The 16,569-nt window shown below is 35.7% G+C and overlaps 1 protein-coding gene across 4 annotated transcripts in view; it reads right to left on the reverse strand.

The window, feature by feature from the left end:
* Positions 1-16,569, reverse strand: part of MFS18 (major facilitator superfamily transporter 18) — a 299,997-nt gene that overhangs the window by 167,974 nt on the left and 115,454 nt on the right. For all 4 annotated transcript variants that reach the window (XM_090373372.1, XM_090373373.1, XM_090373374.1 and 1 more), the window contains one exon: positions 3,805-3,878. In XM_090373372.1, the coding sequence (XP_090229498.1) occupies positions 3,805-3,878 (74 nt within the window). The remainder of the gene's footprint in view (positions 1-3,804; positions 3,879-16,569) is intronic.

The following is a 16,569-nucleotide window of genomic DNA, read 5'->3' on the forward strand; positions in this document are numbered from 1 at the left end:
ATATTAGATCAGTATGAACTTAAACCAATTAGAAGACAAGATTAGGAACAAAAAACATGATGAGAGGGGTAACTGTTATTACTTCCCCTATGATTATTCCAAAAGCATGTTTTGCATGCTATGCAAAACATGCATCTCAAACAAAAATATATTATCTCTAAATAGAACAGTTTTTATATGCTGTTATTCTGGCCCCTCCCCACTCTCAACAAAATATGAAAGCTGGATCTGCCACTGGCAATGAATTGACCACACGTTTCACACCAATAGTTCATTCACTTTTCCGATTTTCGAACAAGAGCATGGGAGGAATATATGTCATATCTCCACTAGGTTGTCTGGGTAACATATTCACTACATTTAGAATAATAAAGTTGTTGTTTTGGTTTTTACGAGCATTAGCAACTAAGGCCATATTGCTCCGGGGATATGCGGTGGTCAATCCCTGACCTTTCTGCATCCTCCGTATTTGGTGGTCACGGCTGAAACCCCAGTCTAATCAAGAAGTGTGTGCTACGCACTGCTGCTCCTGCCCACCTGGCTATGGAGGCGCCTAGAATAATAAAAGTTGGAAATATTCCACATCAATGGTTCATTCACTTTTCCATTTTTTAAACAAGTACATAGGGAGAGGAAATGATATATCCTCCATACCTTTGTTTAAAAATTTGAAAAGTGAATCAAACAGGAAATTATCATTGGCTCCCTTTGTGTACTATTACCAACAATCTTTTGGAGAAAGGAAACATCCTTTCCTATGCCCTTGTTTAAAAATCAGAAAAGTAAATAATCTCCTGGTTATTTATTTTTTTTAAATAAGGTTTTCATTTTGATTTTAAACAGACTTTACCAATTTGTGGCAGTAAAAGTCTGAATTTCAGGCTTTTACCAAAACAAATTGGTAAATAATAGGATTTACCAGATTTCAGGCTTTTACAGAAACATATACAGATGAACCCAGCTTTACAATATTAATCCATTCCAGAGACACCATCGCATCATGAAAATATCATAACGTGAACCCAATAACACATTGTTTCTTGGTAATTCATTCCAAGACCTTGGAAGTTGAAATTTTTGCTATATAATTAAGCTAAAAGGTGATTTTTATAATGTAAATTGCACATATTGATTTGAAAAATTGATTAAAGCATAACACAAAAAAATCACTTCAACTAAAGGATGAAAAAAAAAAAAAACATGCGGCCAACACAATTAACAAATACTTATATTGGTTGAGAGGAGGGACGACGTGGGCCGGTCGGAGACAATCATAAGCCCATCCCATTGTACAGTGAAATAAATAGGTGCCGGTTAACATGAACACTGGTTAGTGGAATCAGCAGCTTTAATTTCAAAAAAAACAATTAAAATCATAAAAACTACACTTTCATCGTTATCATATGTTTGGTTATAAGAATCAATTTTGAATGCCTTTGTGATATTTTTCTAAAGCACATTTCTGGAGGTCACAACCATAAAACAATAAAAACAATTTGCAGTTTCCGGTTTATTGGGCTTTTCTGTTAATGCAATCTATTATAAACAGGTAGTAACTTTATCTTAATTGCATTTGCAATAATACCAATTGCTGGTATCCTGTGGGTTTTTATGTTATTATAGCGAAATGTGTTTCCCCTCCTCTTCAATCATTTAAAAAATATAAATAAATTTTCAGAATCTTCTCTTCGCTTCATTCCTATTTTTTAAGCTTCGTAAACTTGTTACTACATATCTCACTTGCAAGTATCATGTTAGTTGCAATTTGTGCGTGCCATATGCTTTGTTATTGATTGCTCATCTTTTTTACTGTTTTAAATTTTACAATTCTTCCCTCCTCCCAAAAATGTCAGTGAATAGAAATATCAATTAGTTAGTATGTACATATTACAGTATTAAGTAAGCTATGTACATAAGTGTAAATTTATTTTTATTTTGCTAATCTGTGGAAAATTTTCTTCGATTTTCATGTATCATTTAATTTTGTTAATTGGTAATGTAATAAAGTATAAATTTGTGATCATTACTTTTATAGCCTGTGGTAACATTCCTCCTATTTTCACTTATTAGAATCGCCATTTAATAGAATTAAAATTCAATTGGCAAACGTGATCACAATGACCGCTGCTTACTAAACATCGTATAGTGAACAGCATTTTATTATGGAAAGTCCATCATAAAATGATTTGATTGTACAGTGAGCCAATCGTAAAATGGGGGTCCACTGTATACAGTAATACCCCGACTTACGCTACCCCGACTTACGTGAACTCGGAGTTACGCGGTTCTTGATTTTTTTCGTTTGGCAACGCTGCCGCCCACTATCTTCAAGGTCGTTTTTCATATGTTATCGATATACGGTGCGACGGCGGAGAATGAGAGCGAAAGATGAACAAAATTCAACTTTGCTGCTTTTATGTTTTTTATATCAGTGAAGGGGAAACACATTTCACCATAATAACGTAAAAACCAACACAATTCCAGATCGGTATAATCGCAAATGCAATTAGATCGAGTTTACTACCAGTTTATAACAGATTTCACTAGCAGAAACGCAACTGGATTTTCATTGTTTTATGGTAGTAACCCCTAGAAATGTGAGGTGTTAATAGTGTATCTCTGCCTTTATGGTGTTGTTTATTCAGTTGCTACATGCACGCAGCTTTGTTTATGCGTGTCAAGCGTGCCTCCTCGTTTTGTAATTGTGCTTTATTCCCTAAAATTGAGTAAAATACTTAATTAAAAGGTGTGAAAAGGAAGCGCCCTGGTGAAGACACTGCAGATTCAGAGAGAAAAAGAAAAGCAATTATCGATAAACAGAGGCGGACTGGGTCAAAAATTCTTACCCGGGAAAATTTATAGTGGCCTCATACTATGGTTTATGGCCAAAATCACACTGGCCCACCGGGGTTTCCCCGGTAAGGCTTATGGCCAGTCCACCTCTGTCGATAGAGAAAAAATATGAAATTGTGAAACGCTTTGAGCGAAATGAAAGACCATGTGATATTGCACGTGCTACAGGCCTAAATGAAGCAACGGCGAAAAGCACATGACAATTGCAAACTTGACAGGTTGAAAATTGAAAAGGGCTCAATTGTAAAGGGCTTAAAAATTTTAGAAAACATAGACTCCAACGAAGAACGCGTTATAGCTACAAAGCAAGGAATAAAAAAATTATTAGCTTGCTACGAAGAAATTCTGCGTGAAAAAAAGAACGCGCTGTGTCGTCAGACGAATTTGTTAGATTTTATGAAGCCATCGACATCGAAATAACTTTTTTACGTAAGTCATTTGTTTTTTTTAATACATATTTTGTATTAATATGTATAAAGAACTGCAATTTTATTAATATTTTTCTTCTAAACTAGTATTTTTGTTAGTCCTTGGTCCCAATTAAGCAAAATTTATATGTATTTATATGCAAAGTTGTACCCCGACTTACGCGATTTTCGTCGGACCCACCTATTGCGTAACTTCGGGGTATTACTGTATAATTTAGTTAAATGCCAAATGTCAATTTATTTTATAGTATTAGGCTTATTCTGCCATTAAAGACAAGCCTGATGAAAGCCCTGAAACATACAGCTATCTCAAAATTATTTTAAATGTAATTAGCAAAATTTGCATTAAAACATCTAGCTAAGAATGCAGTGTCATGTTACCATTCATTCAAATTGATTGTTATTGTTAAAGAGCATATATTGTGAATAAAGATTGTTGTATATTTTATTTTTTAAATCCGTTAGAAAATAAAATTGATGTAATAGAAAATCAAAGCTCTAATAGAAAATCAATGTAACTTACCAATAGTTCTGAATACATATGGCCATCCATATTTTTCCAGTATTACAGACCCCAAACTTCCACTCAACAGCATTCTGAAATGTACCATAATGCAAAGAATAATATTTACTATACTGTTCAAATATAATGGCTGAATATTTTATTCAAAGTATATAATCAAGACAAATCTTTATGGCATGTCCACAGATGCAAACCTCTGACTTTTGGAAGGCTGGAGATTTTGTAATTTTTAGCAAAAGCAGAAGGAAAGTAAAAGTTAGGATTAAATATTAAAAACCTGGTAGGAGTCACAACTGGCATTGCAAAAAATATAATTGGGCTTATGGGTAGAATAACTAAGAAAATGTTAGATATCGAAGCTGAAACTCCGATTGGAATTCACTGCATTGTGCATCAAGAAGCTTTTTATGGGGAAGTATTGGATCTCCAACACATTATGAAGAGGTTATTTCAGTTGTAAATTTTACAAGATCACGTGGCCTTAATGTGGCTGTTGAAACATCACTGAATGTTTCAACACAGAATAAGGGAAACCAATCAAACAACTATCAAATATGGAGTGGCTGTTTGATCGTGCAATTCATACATACATTTCTAGCCATTCAAATGCTCTTAATTGAAAACTATAAGGGAAAGGAAAATTGGTCTGATTTGTTTGGTGGCATCAAATCATTTCAGAATAAGTTGTTATTATTTAAATCCCAGTTGAGCAAGACAATTTAGTTCACTCTGAATGTTGTACTGAGCTAAAGGAGAAACACATTTCCAAAGAATTGTTGCCTTTCGTTATTACAATTACTTTTTGACAAGTTTGAAAGTCGATTTTCTGATATAAAATCCCATTAAAAAACATAAGCTTTTGTTTGAGAACCCATTTACTTCTATGGCTGAAAACTACAATCCCAGATTGCAACTTGAAATTATTGATCTTCAAGCCAAAATATGATTCAAAAATAGTACATACACTGCAAAAATAAACTATTTGAATTCTACAAGGCTTTCCCATCTGAAGATTTTCTGCTAATAAAAGAAAATGCCATGAAAATGGCTACTTTGTTCGGATCAACGTATGCTTGCAATCAGATTTTTTTCAATCGTAAAATCAAATAAATATTTAAAAAGAAACAGAATACTAAACATGAGAGGTATTAGAACCTACAGTACCGTGCATGGGTTGGAGGTTGAGAAGACGAAAGAAGATATTTGTTGACATTACACTTCAACTTCTGTACACTGTAATTTTCAGGAAATACAGATGAAGGAAGGTTGTTCCAGAAAACAACAATTAAATGAATAAATGAGGAAGATGAAAAGTTGGTTCTGTGAGTTTGAAGTTGGACAGTAAATGCATGTTGGTTTGTGGTGGCACATGTTCAAACTGTTTTGAAAGAGAGAGCGGGAATTATAGAAGCCAATTCAGAAGAACAGTGCCGATGTAGGTATCTGTAGTAGAGGCATGCAGCAGAAACAGTACGTCTATGAGACAGCGAGTGCAGAGACTCTGTTAGAGATGAATCATTAATTAACCTAACTGCCCTCTTCTGAATGGAATCAAGAAGCCTGAGAGAGAGGATTTGGGGGCACCACCCCAGATGTGGGAACAATATTCCATAGCAGGGCGGATTTGCGATTTATACAGAGTGAGTAGCTGTTTGGAAGAAAAGTAATGCCGAGAGCGAAAGAGAAAACCAAGTTTTTTAGATGCAGAGGAAGTGATATTTGTAACGTGCTTGTGCCAAGAGAGATTAGAAGTCAGGGTAATCCCCAAAAGAGATATATCATTTTGCCTAGAAATCGAAGTGTCACCAAAGATAAGCATAGGAGCAGAAGAATCCTTTTTGCGAGATATAAGACAAAACTGAGTTTTAGAAGGATTGAAATCAACTAAGTTGTCTTTGCCCCCCCACTGGAGAGTTACCTGACCTGGAGATCAGCATTTAAGGAATTGGTAGTGGATAATCGAGAAGTGGAAGCTGATTGAGCAGGGCAAGGTTTTTCAAAATAGAAGTGAAATGCAATGTGCTATCATCGGCAAAATTATGGACAGGATTTCCAGTCACTAGAAGGTCATTAATATACAAGAAGAAAAGAGTGGGGGAAAGAACTGAACTTGGGGGGAGGGACACTAGCATTAGTGGAGAAGTTAGAAGACAGAGAGCCATCTACCATCACTCTCAGTGAGCAATCAGAGAGAAAACTGGAAAACCAATTACAAAAATCAGTTGGCAAACCATAAGATGGAAGCTTGTTTAGAAGACCTTTATGCCAAACACGATCGAAAGCCTTTGAGATGTTGAGCAACTGCTTGTGTTTCACCAAACTTTTCCATTGAATTTGTCCATAAATAGATAACATAAGCCAGAATATCACCAGTGGATCGACGCTGATAGAATCCATACTGGCGATCGTTGATTAGATGGAAGGTTTCTAGGTAGTTTAAGAGTTGGTGATTAATTGATTTCTCCATTACTTTAGAAAGAGTAGAAGTAATTGCAATGGGACGATAACTGGATGGGAGCGACTTGTCACCCTTTTTAGGAACTGGCTGGATATGAGCAAATTTCCAAGCAGAAGGAAAAACACCTTTGGAATAAGAAAGTGAAAAAAGGCCGCAAAGAACAGGAGTAAGTTCAGGAGTGCAGGTTTTGAGAACTAGTGGAGAAATACCATAAAGACCTGGAGCTCCATCGAGAAATACCATCAGGACATAATCTTCATTATGTATTGAGATTGGCATCACAAATTTGCAACCAAATTTTGAACAATTATTTAAAAATATCCAGTTTCAATCATCTCATGAAATGTTAAGTTTTGTCCAGTAAATGTTATTGTACTTAATAAAATTAATAAAATTTTTGTCCAGTAAATGTGTATTGTACTTAATAAAATTTTCAAATATTTCAATTTTAGGATATCATTATATTTATTTATTCACCTTAATAATGAAAGTAGTAATCCTTTTCAGATTGTAAATTTTCTAAAATGAGCATTTAAAAGCAAATGTAAAGCATTTTTTTTAAAACAAAAGTGAAGTATTACCCCAGGGGCTCACATCTGGTGAGTATGGGCTTGGCACACCCAGGGTCCTGAGCTGGATATCATCAATCTTCTTTTTCTTGGTGATTCCCTTTTACTTCTGACCCTTGTTCTCTCTCTCTCTCTCTCTCTCTCTCTCTCTCTCTCTCTCTCTCTCTCTCTCAGGGTTAAAAAAAAATTATTTTTTTGGCTGGTGCAGTATAAGCCTCAGGCTTCCTTGCACCATGTGGCTAATAATAATAATAATAATAATAAACAGAAACAAAAGTAAAGTATTTCAAACAGAAACAAAAGTAAAGTATTTCAAACAGAAACAAAAGTAAAGTATCTAAAAAAAAGCAAACAAAAGTATAGTATTTAAAAAAAGCAAACAAAAGTCAGTCATATTTTTATAATTTTAATAAAATCTAAAAAATAAATCACTGACATATGCCTGTTGCACATAAACGTGCTGAGAATTTACATTTTTTTATATATAGCATGAAAAGAAAAAACGAAAAAGAAGAGGAAAAAAAAAAAAACTTTTATGAGTAACAAGATATAGAAAATGTGACAATTTTTTCTCGAATCACTCTGTCTGTCTGCCTGCGAAACAAATCTGTTTGTTTGTTTGTTTGTTTGTTATTTGTTTTTTAGGAGCATTAGCAACTAAGGCCATATTGCTCTGGGAATATGCAGTGGTCATTCCCTTGACCTTTCCGCATCCTCCGTATTTGGTGGTGACGGGCTCAAACCCCGGTCTAATCAAGAAGCGTGTGCTACGCACTGCTACTCCTTCCCACCTGGCTACAGAGGCGCCCGAAACAAATCTAATTTTGAATACGGCCCCCATACGGGAAAAGGTTGGACACCACTGACCTAGACCATAATGCACCACTATGATTATGTCTGTAGAAGTGTGTGTTATAGGCTTTGATTGGGTTGATAAACCTGGAACTTACAGGGAAAATCCTTACTCCCTCTGAGTGATTGACTAACTACAAGCCAACTATTGAAGAGGCTAGAAATTTCACCAGTCTATGAGAGGACTTAAACTTATACCTCTCCAAACGAGTGATGTGATTAAACCAATATACCATCATGGAGGGCATTCATAATATAGATGATTCACATTACCATATTTAATATCTGCAATATTTAGCATTTCATAATGCTGCCACAAAAGAATCCTTTTTTTTTTTTTTTTTTTTTGATTAACAACACTATATCCATTATAAAATTTAAATTATCATTTTTGTAACTTTCTCTTATGCTGCTTTGCTTGCTTGCACAGGTTTGTACGTTGGATGCTCAAACTGAGGGAGTGATGCAGTAATTTATCATCTCGTGTTTATTTTAATTTGTATGATCCAATATGCTGGTAATAATTAATTAATGTAGAGGGAAACATAGGCTGATAATAATTAATCAATTAACATTAATTAACATATAGATAAAGGTAATTGTGTAATTAAATTTAAAAGGATTTAATATTCACAATTGTCAAGAGGAGCAAAGTTTATTGCATAATGGCTGTTCCAAAAGACTTTGCTATCATGACTAACTTTTCATGGGCAGCACCAAGATCTTGACCAAATCTGTAAGACTTGCATATAAATAATTATATTTAATAACTGCAGCAGTTTAGTTTAAAAAAAAACAAAAAAATAAATAAAATATTTATAGCGTATTGTGTTACTTGCAATTTGTGTGTGCCATGTTGTTATTGGTTGCTTATCTTTTTACTGTTTTAAATTTTAACCCCCACCCACAAATGTCAATGAACAGAAATGTCAACTAGTTAGTATGTATATATTACAGTAAGCATCGAAAGTATTAATTATTCCGATTATCATGTATATTCTTCCGATTTTCAAGTATCATTTAATTTTTTAATTGGTAAGGTAATAAAGGGTAAATTTGTGCTTAATATATCTTTACTTTTATAGCCTGTGGATAATATTCCTCCTATTTTCGCTAATTAGAATCGCTGTTTAATAGAATTAAAATTCAATTCACAAACGTGATCACAACGACTGGTGCTTACTACACATCGTATAGTGAGCGGTACTTTACTATGGTGACTCCATCGTAACGTGATTTGATTGTACAGCGAACCAATTGTAAAGCAGGGATCCATTGTATTTTTAATTTTTTTATGTGAAACTCCGGATAATTGGGGTAGCTGCTTAATCGGGCCAAAATGCACTAGTCCTGATGTGTCCCAAATAACCGGAATCGACTGTACTACTATATGTTATAAAAGTAAAATATCTAAATTCAAAAATAAACTTTAGTTTCAATAATAATAATAGAGACATGTAATCGTTTTGCATTAATAATCTCAGAGAATGTTATTTACCAGAGGGTGTTGTCCCAAAATGTGAAGTTTAGCAGAGGTGCAACCACCATCAGTGTTATACCTCCGGTTTGAGCTTGGACCACTGATTATTGTTCCTGGAACAAGGAATAGCATGTGGTATTCTGTTTCAACATAACAATGCATCATGTAGGGATTTTGTCTGAAGTTATGAGCATGCAAAATTTTCATTAGGCTACCCAGAACCCCAACTTTAACTCTGTGGAACATCTTTGGGATGAGGAGGATGAGTTTGGGCCAGACCAACATGACTGCAATTAGTAGCCAAATTGATCAGTGTGTACTAAAGGAGTGGACCAAAATACCATTTTCCTGTTATCAAAAACTGTTCAGAGTCTACAGTCTTATATCTGGTAGAGACTGCTTAGCTATCTTAAGCTGTGTGTTTAAATTAAAAGTTATTGCTCTGTGATCTGATGTAGTTCGGGCTGGCTGGAGACACCATTTGAAATTTTGCATGCTATTGTATTTGTGGCAAGATCAATGTCACTCTCCCACATGGTACTGCTAAAAGTAGGCAGGTTGTATGGTTGATTTAACACCTGAAATGTAGAGGTAGCAATATATTCTGTAAGAACTTGGCCATTATGGGTGCCTGCCCTGTCTTCTACACAGCTATGCCATAAGGTTGACTGGAAATTGACATTGGCACAGACTATTATATTAGCATTTAGAGCTGTAACTGTTTGTAGGTATTCAATGCTGGAATTTATATCTTCACCAGGTCTACAATGCAATGAAATAACATAAAACTGTCCTACATCACTGGTGATGTATGCACACACTGCCACTGGGAAGCAGAGGTGATTCACCTTTGTGACCATAAGATCAGTGTTTTTTCCTGCTATTGCAGTAGAAGGAACACCTGAGGTATATTCTATGATTTTATAGCCTCTTGGGTATCCTTGAACTCTACCTATATGTGTGTCTAGGGTTCTTGGAGTACCAAGATATCTATATCATTTTCTTCTAGTCTGAGTTTGATTTGTTCAACAACAGTTCTTACTCTTTGAGCATTCAAATGGATAAATTTTCAAGCCCTAGTCACATTTATATTTTCAAAGTGGCCCATAGTTGGCCCTAGATTGCATTCATTTTATAATTTTTCTATAACAGGGGCATTTATTATCCCTGATTCTGTGGCAATGGTCAGTCAGCCATGCTGCCTTACAGGTAGGACACTTTGACTGCTGATTTATGTTCTTGCAACTTTTACAGTAATGGCCAGGAACTGCAGACAGGTGTTTTCTGACTGCAGTCTCTGGCAGTGTGATCATATTTATGACAATTGTAGAATTTCTGCACAGAGAAATGTTCCCTGTATTTATGACTGGTCCCAGCCAGCATTAATTATCTGCTGTCCTTGTAGGTGCTTCCATATCTTGGAGGAAATCTCTGCTATAATGTTTAGTTGGCCATTTTTTCAGCTCTTTATGCATCTTTTGAGTTGAAATTGTTCAGCAACAACCACAGGCAGATGTGAAAGTGATTCTTGCACTACTTCTATTGAAATCCCCAGCGCCTTGAAATCAAGGCCCTGGGGATTTCAATGACTGCTGGGACTCATCATGAAACAAGTAAATACATGGGCTGTGTTAGGGTAACTAAGAGTAAAAACACAGTAAATGTATACTTGCACTTACACCAATGCTAGGAACATAGCAAATTAATTTGATGAATTTGAAGTGCTGGTCAAGACATCAAATGTAGACAACTGTATACATTGTTGGGATATCAGGAACATGGTGTCACTCAGAAGGGATGCAGAATTTGAATATGGGGAATACAATGTATACAGAAAGAACAGACAGAAGGTGGGGGTTATGCTCTTGGTTAAAAAGCACACAAAATCTAAAGCAGTACATCCAGTTGATATGCGTGATCAATGCAATGTTGAGTCAGTTTGGTGTGACACAAGCAATGGGAAAGCAAAAATGAGATAGCCCTAATTACTCTGATGAGTACAATAGCCCTAATTACTCTGATGAGTACAATAGCCCTAATTACTCTGATGAGTACAATGAACAGCTATACAGAGAAATAGAGTGGGCCAGTAAATCAGAATTTTTTATAATGGGAGATTTTAACATTCCAGAAAATGACTTCGACTTATGGGTTGGTCTCTTACAGACTAGCAAGAGTTTTGTGGATTTATTGGATGACCTTTTTCTACAGAAGCCTGTTAGAGAGGCAACAACAGAGAGTAATACTCCTCATCTGATTATCAGCAGTGATTATTCATGCATTAAGGATCTTCAGACAAAAGAACAACTACTTGGCATAAGACAGTGTATCGATTTTGGATTTATTTAAAGATATAACTATCATCAAGAGTAAAGGCAGGGGTTTTTGCTTTCATAAAGGTGACTACAATGGTCTCAGACAGATTGGAAATTCCATATAGTGGGAACAACTGATGATGTTACCATCAGAAAATTCTAAATGGGAAGCATTCAAGGAATTAGTCATAGAAGATACCAATCTTTTCATACCAACTAAGAAATACTCTTCAAGGTAAACTAATGCCAGATGAACTTATGACACTCGAGGCAGAGAATAAAAATCCATGGAATGCATATAAATTATCGGGTGACACAGCAGCCTAAGGTAGACAAACTGCCCTGTAATTGAGTCACATGGGAGGTTAGGCAAGCGAAGGATGATTATGAGAAATCTTGGGCAAAAGATGCAAAGAAATACTGCAAAGACTTCTTCCTTATGTAAACACTGGAGAAGGGTGATGAGTCAAATAGGTCCACTTGATATCAATAGTTTGACAGTTGATGATCCTGCTCAGGTTGTGACAAACTGAATATGTATTGGGGGGGGGGGGGTCAAAAAAGATTTGTAGTCACCTAGAAGTAATAACTGAGAGGAAAGGTGGAAGAGAAATTGCCGAAGTTAAACATAAGAAAGGCATCTGGAGTGGATGGGATCTATTCAATTATATTAAAGGAGGCAGTAAAGAAAGTAAGCAAACCCTTAGCCATAATTATGAGAGCATCCTTGGATTCAGAGGAGGTCACCGCAGACTAGAGATGTGCAAATGTATCCATAATTCATAAAGGGGGATCTTTTTTTTTTTTTTTTTTGGTGCATAGGCTGCTGTGGCCATACTGCACCTCCCAAGGTTTTTGCAGTACTTTGATCCAAGCCTGAGGCGGGAATCAAACCCGCAACCTTTGGGTTGCCAGGCAGGCACTTTACCCACCCGGCTAACCCGGTTGGCTTAAAGGGGGATCAAAGGAGACATGAGTATTTACAGACCTGTTAGTTTAACTTCTGCTGCTCCAGGGAAAATAATGGAGTCACTGGTAAAAGAAATAATACAGGATAATCTAGATGATATCACAATTATACTTCAGCCACAGCATGCTTTTGTTAAGGGGAAATCTTGTTTGACCAATTTGATTGGATATGTAGCCACAAAGGAACTAGATGCAAAAAATAATTTTGATATCATATACTTGGATTTCGGGAAAGCTTTTGATACTGTTGTACATAAAAGACTGCTGTACAAATCAGAGTAGGGTGATATTAAGGGCAAGTTGCTGCTATGGATCAAGAGGTGGTTGAGAAGCAGAGGTAATCAACGCACATTTTGCTTCATGGACTAATGTTATTAGCAGAGTCCCTCAGAGTTTAATGTTAGGCTCACTGTATTAATGTTGTATTAATCAATGATATTGATGAAGGCATATCAGGCTTAATATCCAAGTTTGCATATGACACAAAGGTTAGCAGGGTGGTTAATTTCAGTAATGACATTATGCTACTGCAAGAAGATCTATAAAAGTTAGGCAGATGGGCTGAGCAATGGCAATTGAAGTTTAAAGTTGATAAATGCAAAGTACTGCATATGGGTAGCAGGACAGGAACAACAAAGTAATGCACCAGCTGTGTGGTACTACACTCAGGATAGTGGAAAATGAAAAAGACCTGGGAGTAATTGTCCAGTCTCATACGAAGTTCTCTGTGGAATGCAGACAGGCTTCCATGGAGGCTCATGAGGTTTTGTCAATGATATACAGGAATTTTGCTGGCAGGCATAAGGAGGTGATTATCCCACTGTATAAGGCAATGGTCAGGCAACATCTTGAATACTACATACAGGTCTGGTGGCCTCATTTTAGGAAGGATATGGCGCTGCTGGAAGAAGTATATAGAAGGACGACAAGATTGGTGTGGGGAACAAATGGGTGCTCTTACAAAGAAAGGCTTTATTTCTGAAATTTGCAGCATCTGGAGACTAGGCACCTGTGAGATGACCTGATTGAGGTGTTTAAGGCTTTGAATGGATTGAGCAAGCTCAATACTGATGGGATTCTTCCTCTTGCTCAGATCCCACATGAGGGGCACAAATTCAAATTGAGGAAGGATGGTTGCAGAATAGATGTGCAGAAGTTTGCCTTTAGCCAGCGAGTGGTTGATTGCTGGAACAAACTTCCATCTGTTGTGGAAGTTGATAGATTAAATAAATTTAAGGAATAACTAAACAAACCATTCTATTAGAGGGAATGATAAGGTGAAATGGGAGGTGTCTTTTTTTTTTCCCAACTGAAGCTGTATAAAGCTTCATTTCTTGTATCATTTTACACTACTAACGATAATACTAAACTGTACTGATGATGCAATGGTTTTAAGCTACATTATAATAGGGTGGTCATGCAGTGCTTGCATGATCTGGGGACTTAAATGTCACTTCAGGACACCTGAGTGCAAAGAGGTGAAATGGGAGGTTACGGTATAAAAATGTATGCTTCATTAATTCTATTGTTAATCTCTTCGCAAATAGTGACTGCAATGTAAAACAACAGTTTGTTTACGTTTATCTGATATAGTAGGTGTAATTGTTTATCTTTGCCTTTGAAATTTCTTAAAAATAGAAAGTTGAAGTGGGAGAGAACTGTGTAGTCACTGTTCAGTAACTGAATAATTAATATTTGAAGTGTTTTTATTAAGTCTATAAATGATAAATTTATAATAATAAGACATGATTTTATAATATATTACATATTACATAACTTAAAATAACATAGGGTGTACTGCAATCACATGGGTACATTATGGTGGTAACATAATGCACCCTCGCTTTTTTTTTTTTTTTTGTTCACTTGTCATATGATTAGCTTTAGCCTTTGCTTTCTTGAAGTGTATGAGATTAGCAGTTTATGAAACAGATTTCAGCATTTATTCCTCTCTTTTTGAATGAGTCCAGAAGGAGTTCCAGAATTCGTTTACAGTGCTGCTATATTACAGAAGTTTATCTTTTCTATGCATAGTGTAATGTTTTATTGCCATAGACATTGTATTGGTCAGGTTTTCTTGTAAGTAAACCACAATGTGCTTATATTCACTTAACAGATTGTATAAATCATCTAAATTAGCATGAAGTCCACAATAATCAGTGTGTGTGTGTGCATTGTTTATAGACTTTTATTGATGTGTTTTTGCTTATGTGAGGAATTTTGTTTGTACCTATCTATTCGTGTTTTTCTTTCTTTGGGAAGAGTGACCGGCTATGTTCACATCAGTTCTTATCATCCTCTAGATGAATTTCAAAAAGTGAATCATCTTGATTTGATCTCTTTTTCATTGATGTACATGGTGTTGGTACTAAATTTGTGTCTTACACCTATTTCAAAGCTCTTGTTCATTCTGTTGGTTGCTGAATAGGATTCTTAACTGGAGGTATTGTTACCAGTATATTTATTTCTTGAGTTGCATACTTGGAGGTAGGTTGTTTCTTTTATGAGAAAATCAGTAATTTTCTTGCCCAACCAGATACTGAAATATTTGGTGGAACCGAGAAGTTGATCTGAGTTACTAAAAAATATAGCCATTCAGTAACTGATTCATATGTGGATTAGTGGGCATTGCGACTTGTTTCTTTATCTCTCAATATGACACTCTGCACAGTATCTTATACTTCTGAATATTCTTATCTCATTTCCATCAGATGCATTCCTTAGAAAAGGCAGAATGATTACCTTAGCAGTTTGGACAGCTTTGTGTTTCAGTGTTAAATTTGTATACATGGTCAGACAATTAAAGTTTCAAGATTAAACATTTATTTTTAATCATACAAATGTGAAACAGTTTCAAAGCATTCTCCCTCTAATTTTGTCCACCACATTCACCAGTGATTGAAACAGCTGCCAAAGTAGTCAATTGTGAAATCCTCCAAAATCTGTTTTAAGCCTGTTTTGATTTCCTCCACATCTGTAAAATGCCTCCCTTTCAGGTAATTTTTTAATTTTGTAAAAAAGCCAAAAATCACTTGGGTGCCGCATCTGCAGAATAGGGAGGGTGATCCATGGTTGTAATTTGTTTCTGAGCCAAAAGTTCAGAAACAATGAGTGATGAGTGCACTAGAGCATTGCCATAGTGAAAAATCCATCTCCACAAGTCTGATCTTTTTCTTTTGACTGCTGTGTGCATTCTCTTGAGCACTTACAGGTAAAATTTCTGATTGCCCATACATCCCCCTCTGGCACAAATTTTTAATAAACAACTCTAATATCAAAAACACAGATCAACACACACAGTTTTTGTTTCTAACTTTGACATTTGAGATTTTTTTTGTGAGCGAGTTTGATGTTCTCCACTCCATCAATTGGTGTTTTGTTTTTGGACCATACTGATAACACCAAATTTCATTACTGTGAGAACACATGTCAAAAAATTATCTTCTTTGATCTGTTCACAAAATTCTTTGCACAAGTTCAATCGCCATTGTTTGTGTTCTAACGTCAGCAAGCACAGAACCAATTTCAACACAAACTTTCTCATGTTCAGTTTTTCTTATAAAATTTGACAAACCATTTCCCTTTTCATGGCACATGTTAACTGACGATCAGAATTGGACCTCACCAGTGTTGCAAAGTTCTCACCAATTTTGTCTGGATAGTTGGTAACCGGCATGCTATACCATTCGTCATCTTCCACTGCTTCCCTCCCTTCATGAAACCTTTTGTGCTACTTCATCATGTTATGTTTAGACATGGAGAACTCGTATGCTTGTCTTATTTCCATGGATTTCTTACCCATTTTAACACAAAATTTCACATTTGTTTTTTGCTCAATTGTTATTTCCATTTTTAACAGCTAAAAAATTTAGACACGTGCAACTTCACAAGGTTGTTATTCACTTACTAATAAACATAGTGAGGTGACACTTGGCCAAGTAGTCTCCTACTATGTCACAATAGTGTGTTACAACCCAACTGGCAATAAATAAAAAATGAGCCTCGAAACTTAATTGTGCAACCTTGTACATGCATTCTTTTGATCCACGTGAGGCACAGATGGCTATAGGTGGCTGCAGAATGCTTATAGGTGACGAAATTTGAGAAAGTTAAAGCACTGGA

The sequence above is a fragment of the Mastigoproctus giganteus genome, chromosome 5 (assembly GCF_048544385.1).
Source record: "Mastigoproctus giganteus isolate SK-2022 chromosome 5, ASM4854438v1, whole genome shotgun sequence".
NCBI classification, from domain to species: domain Eukaryota; kingdom Metazoa; phylum Arthropoda; class Arachnida; order Uropygi; family Thelyphonidae; genus Mastigoproctus; species Mastigoproctus giganteus.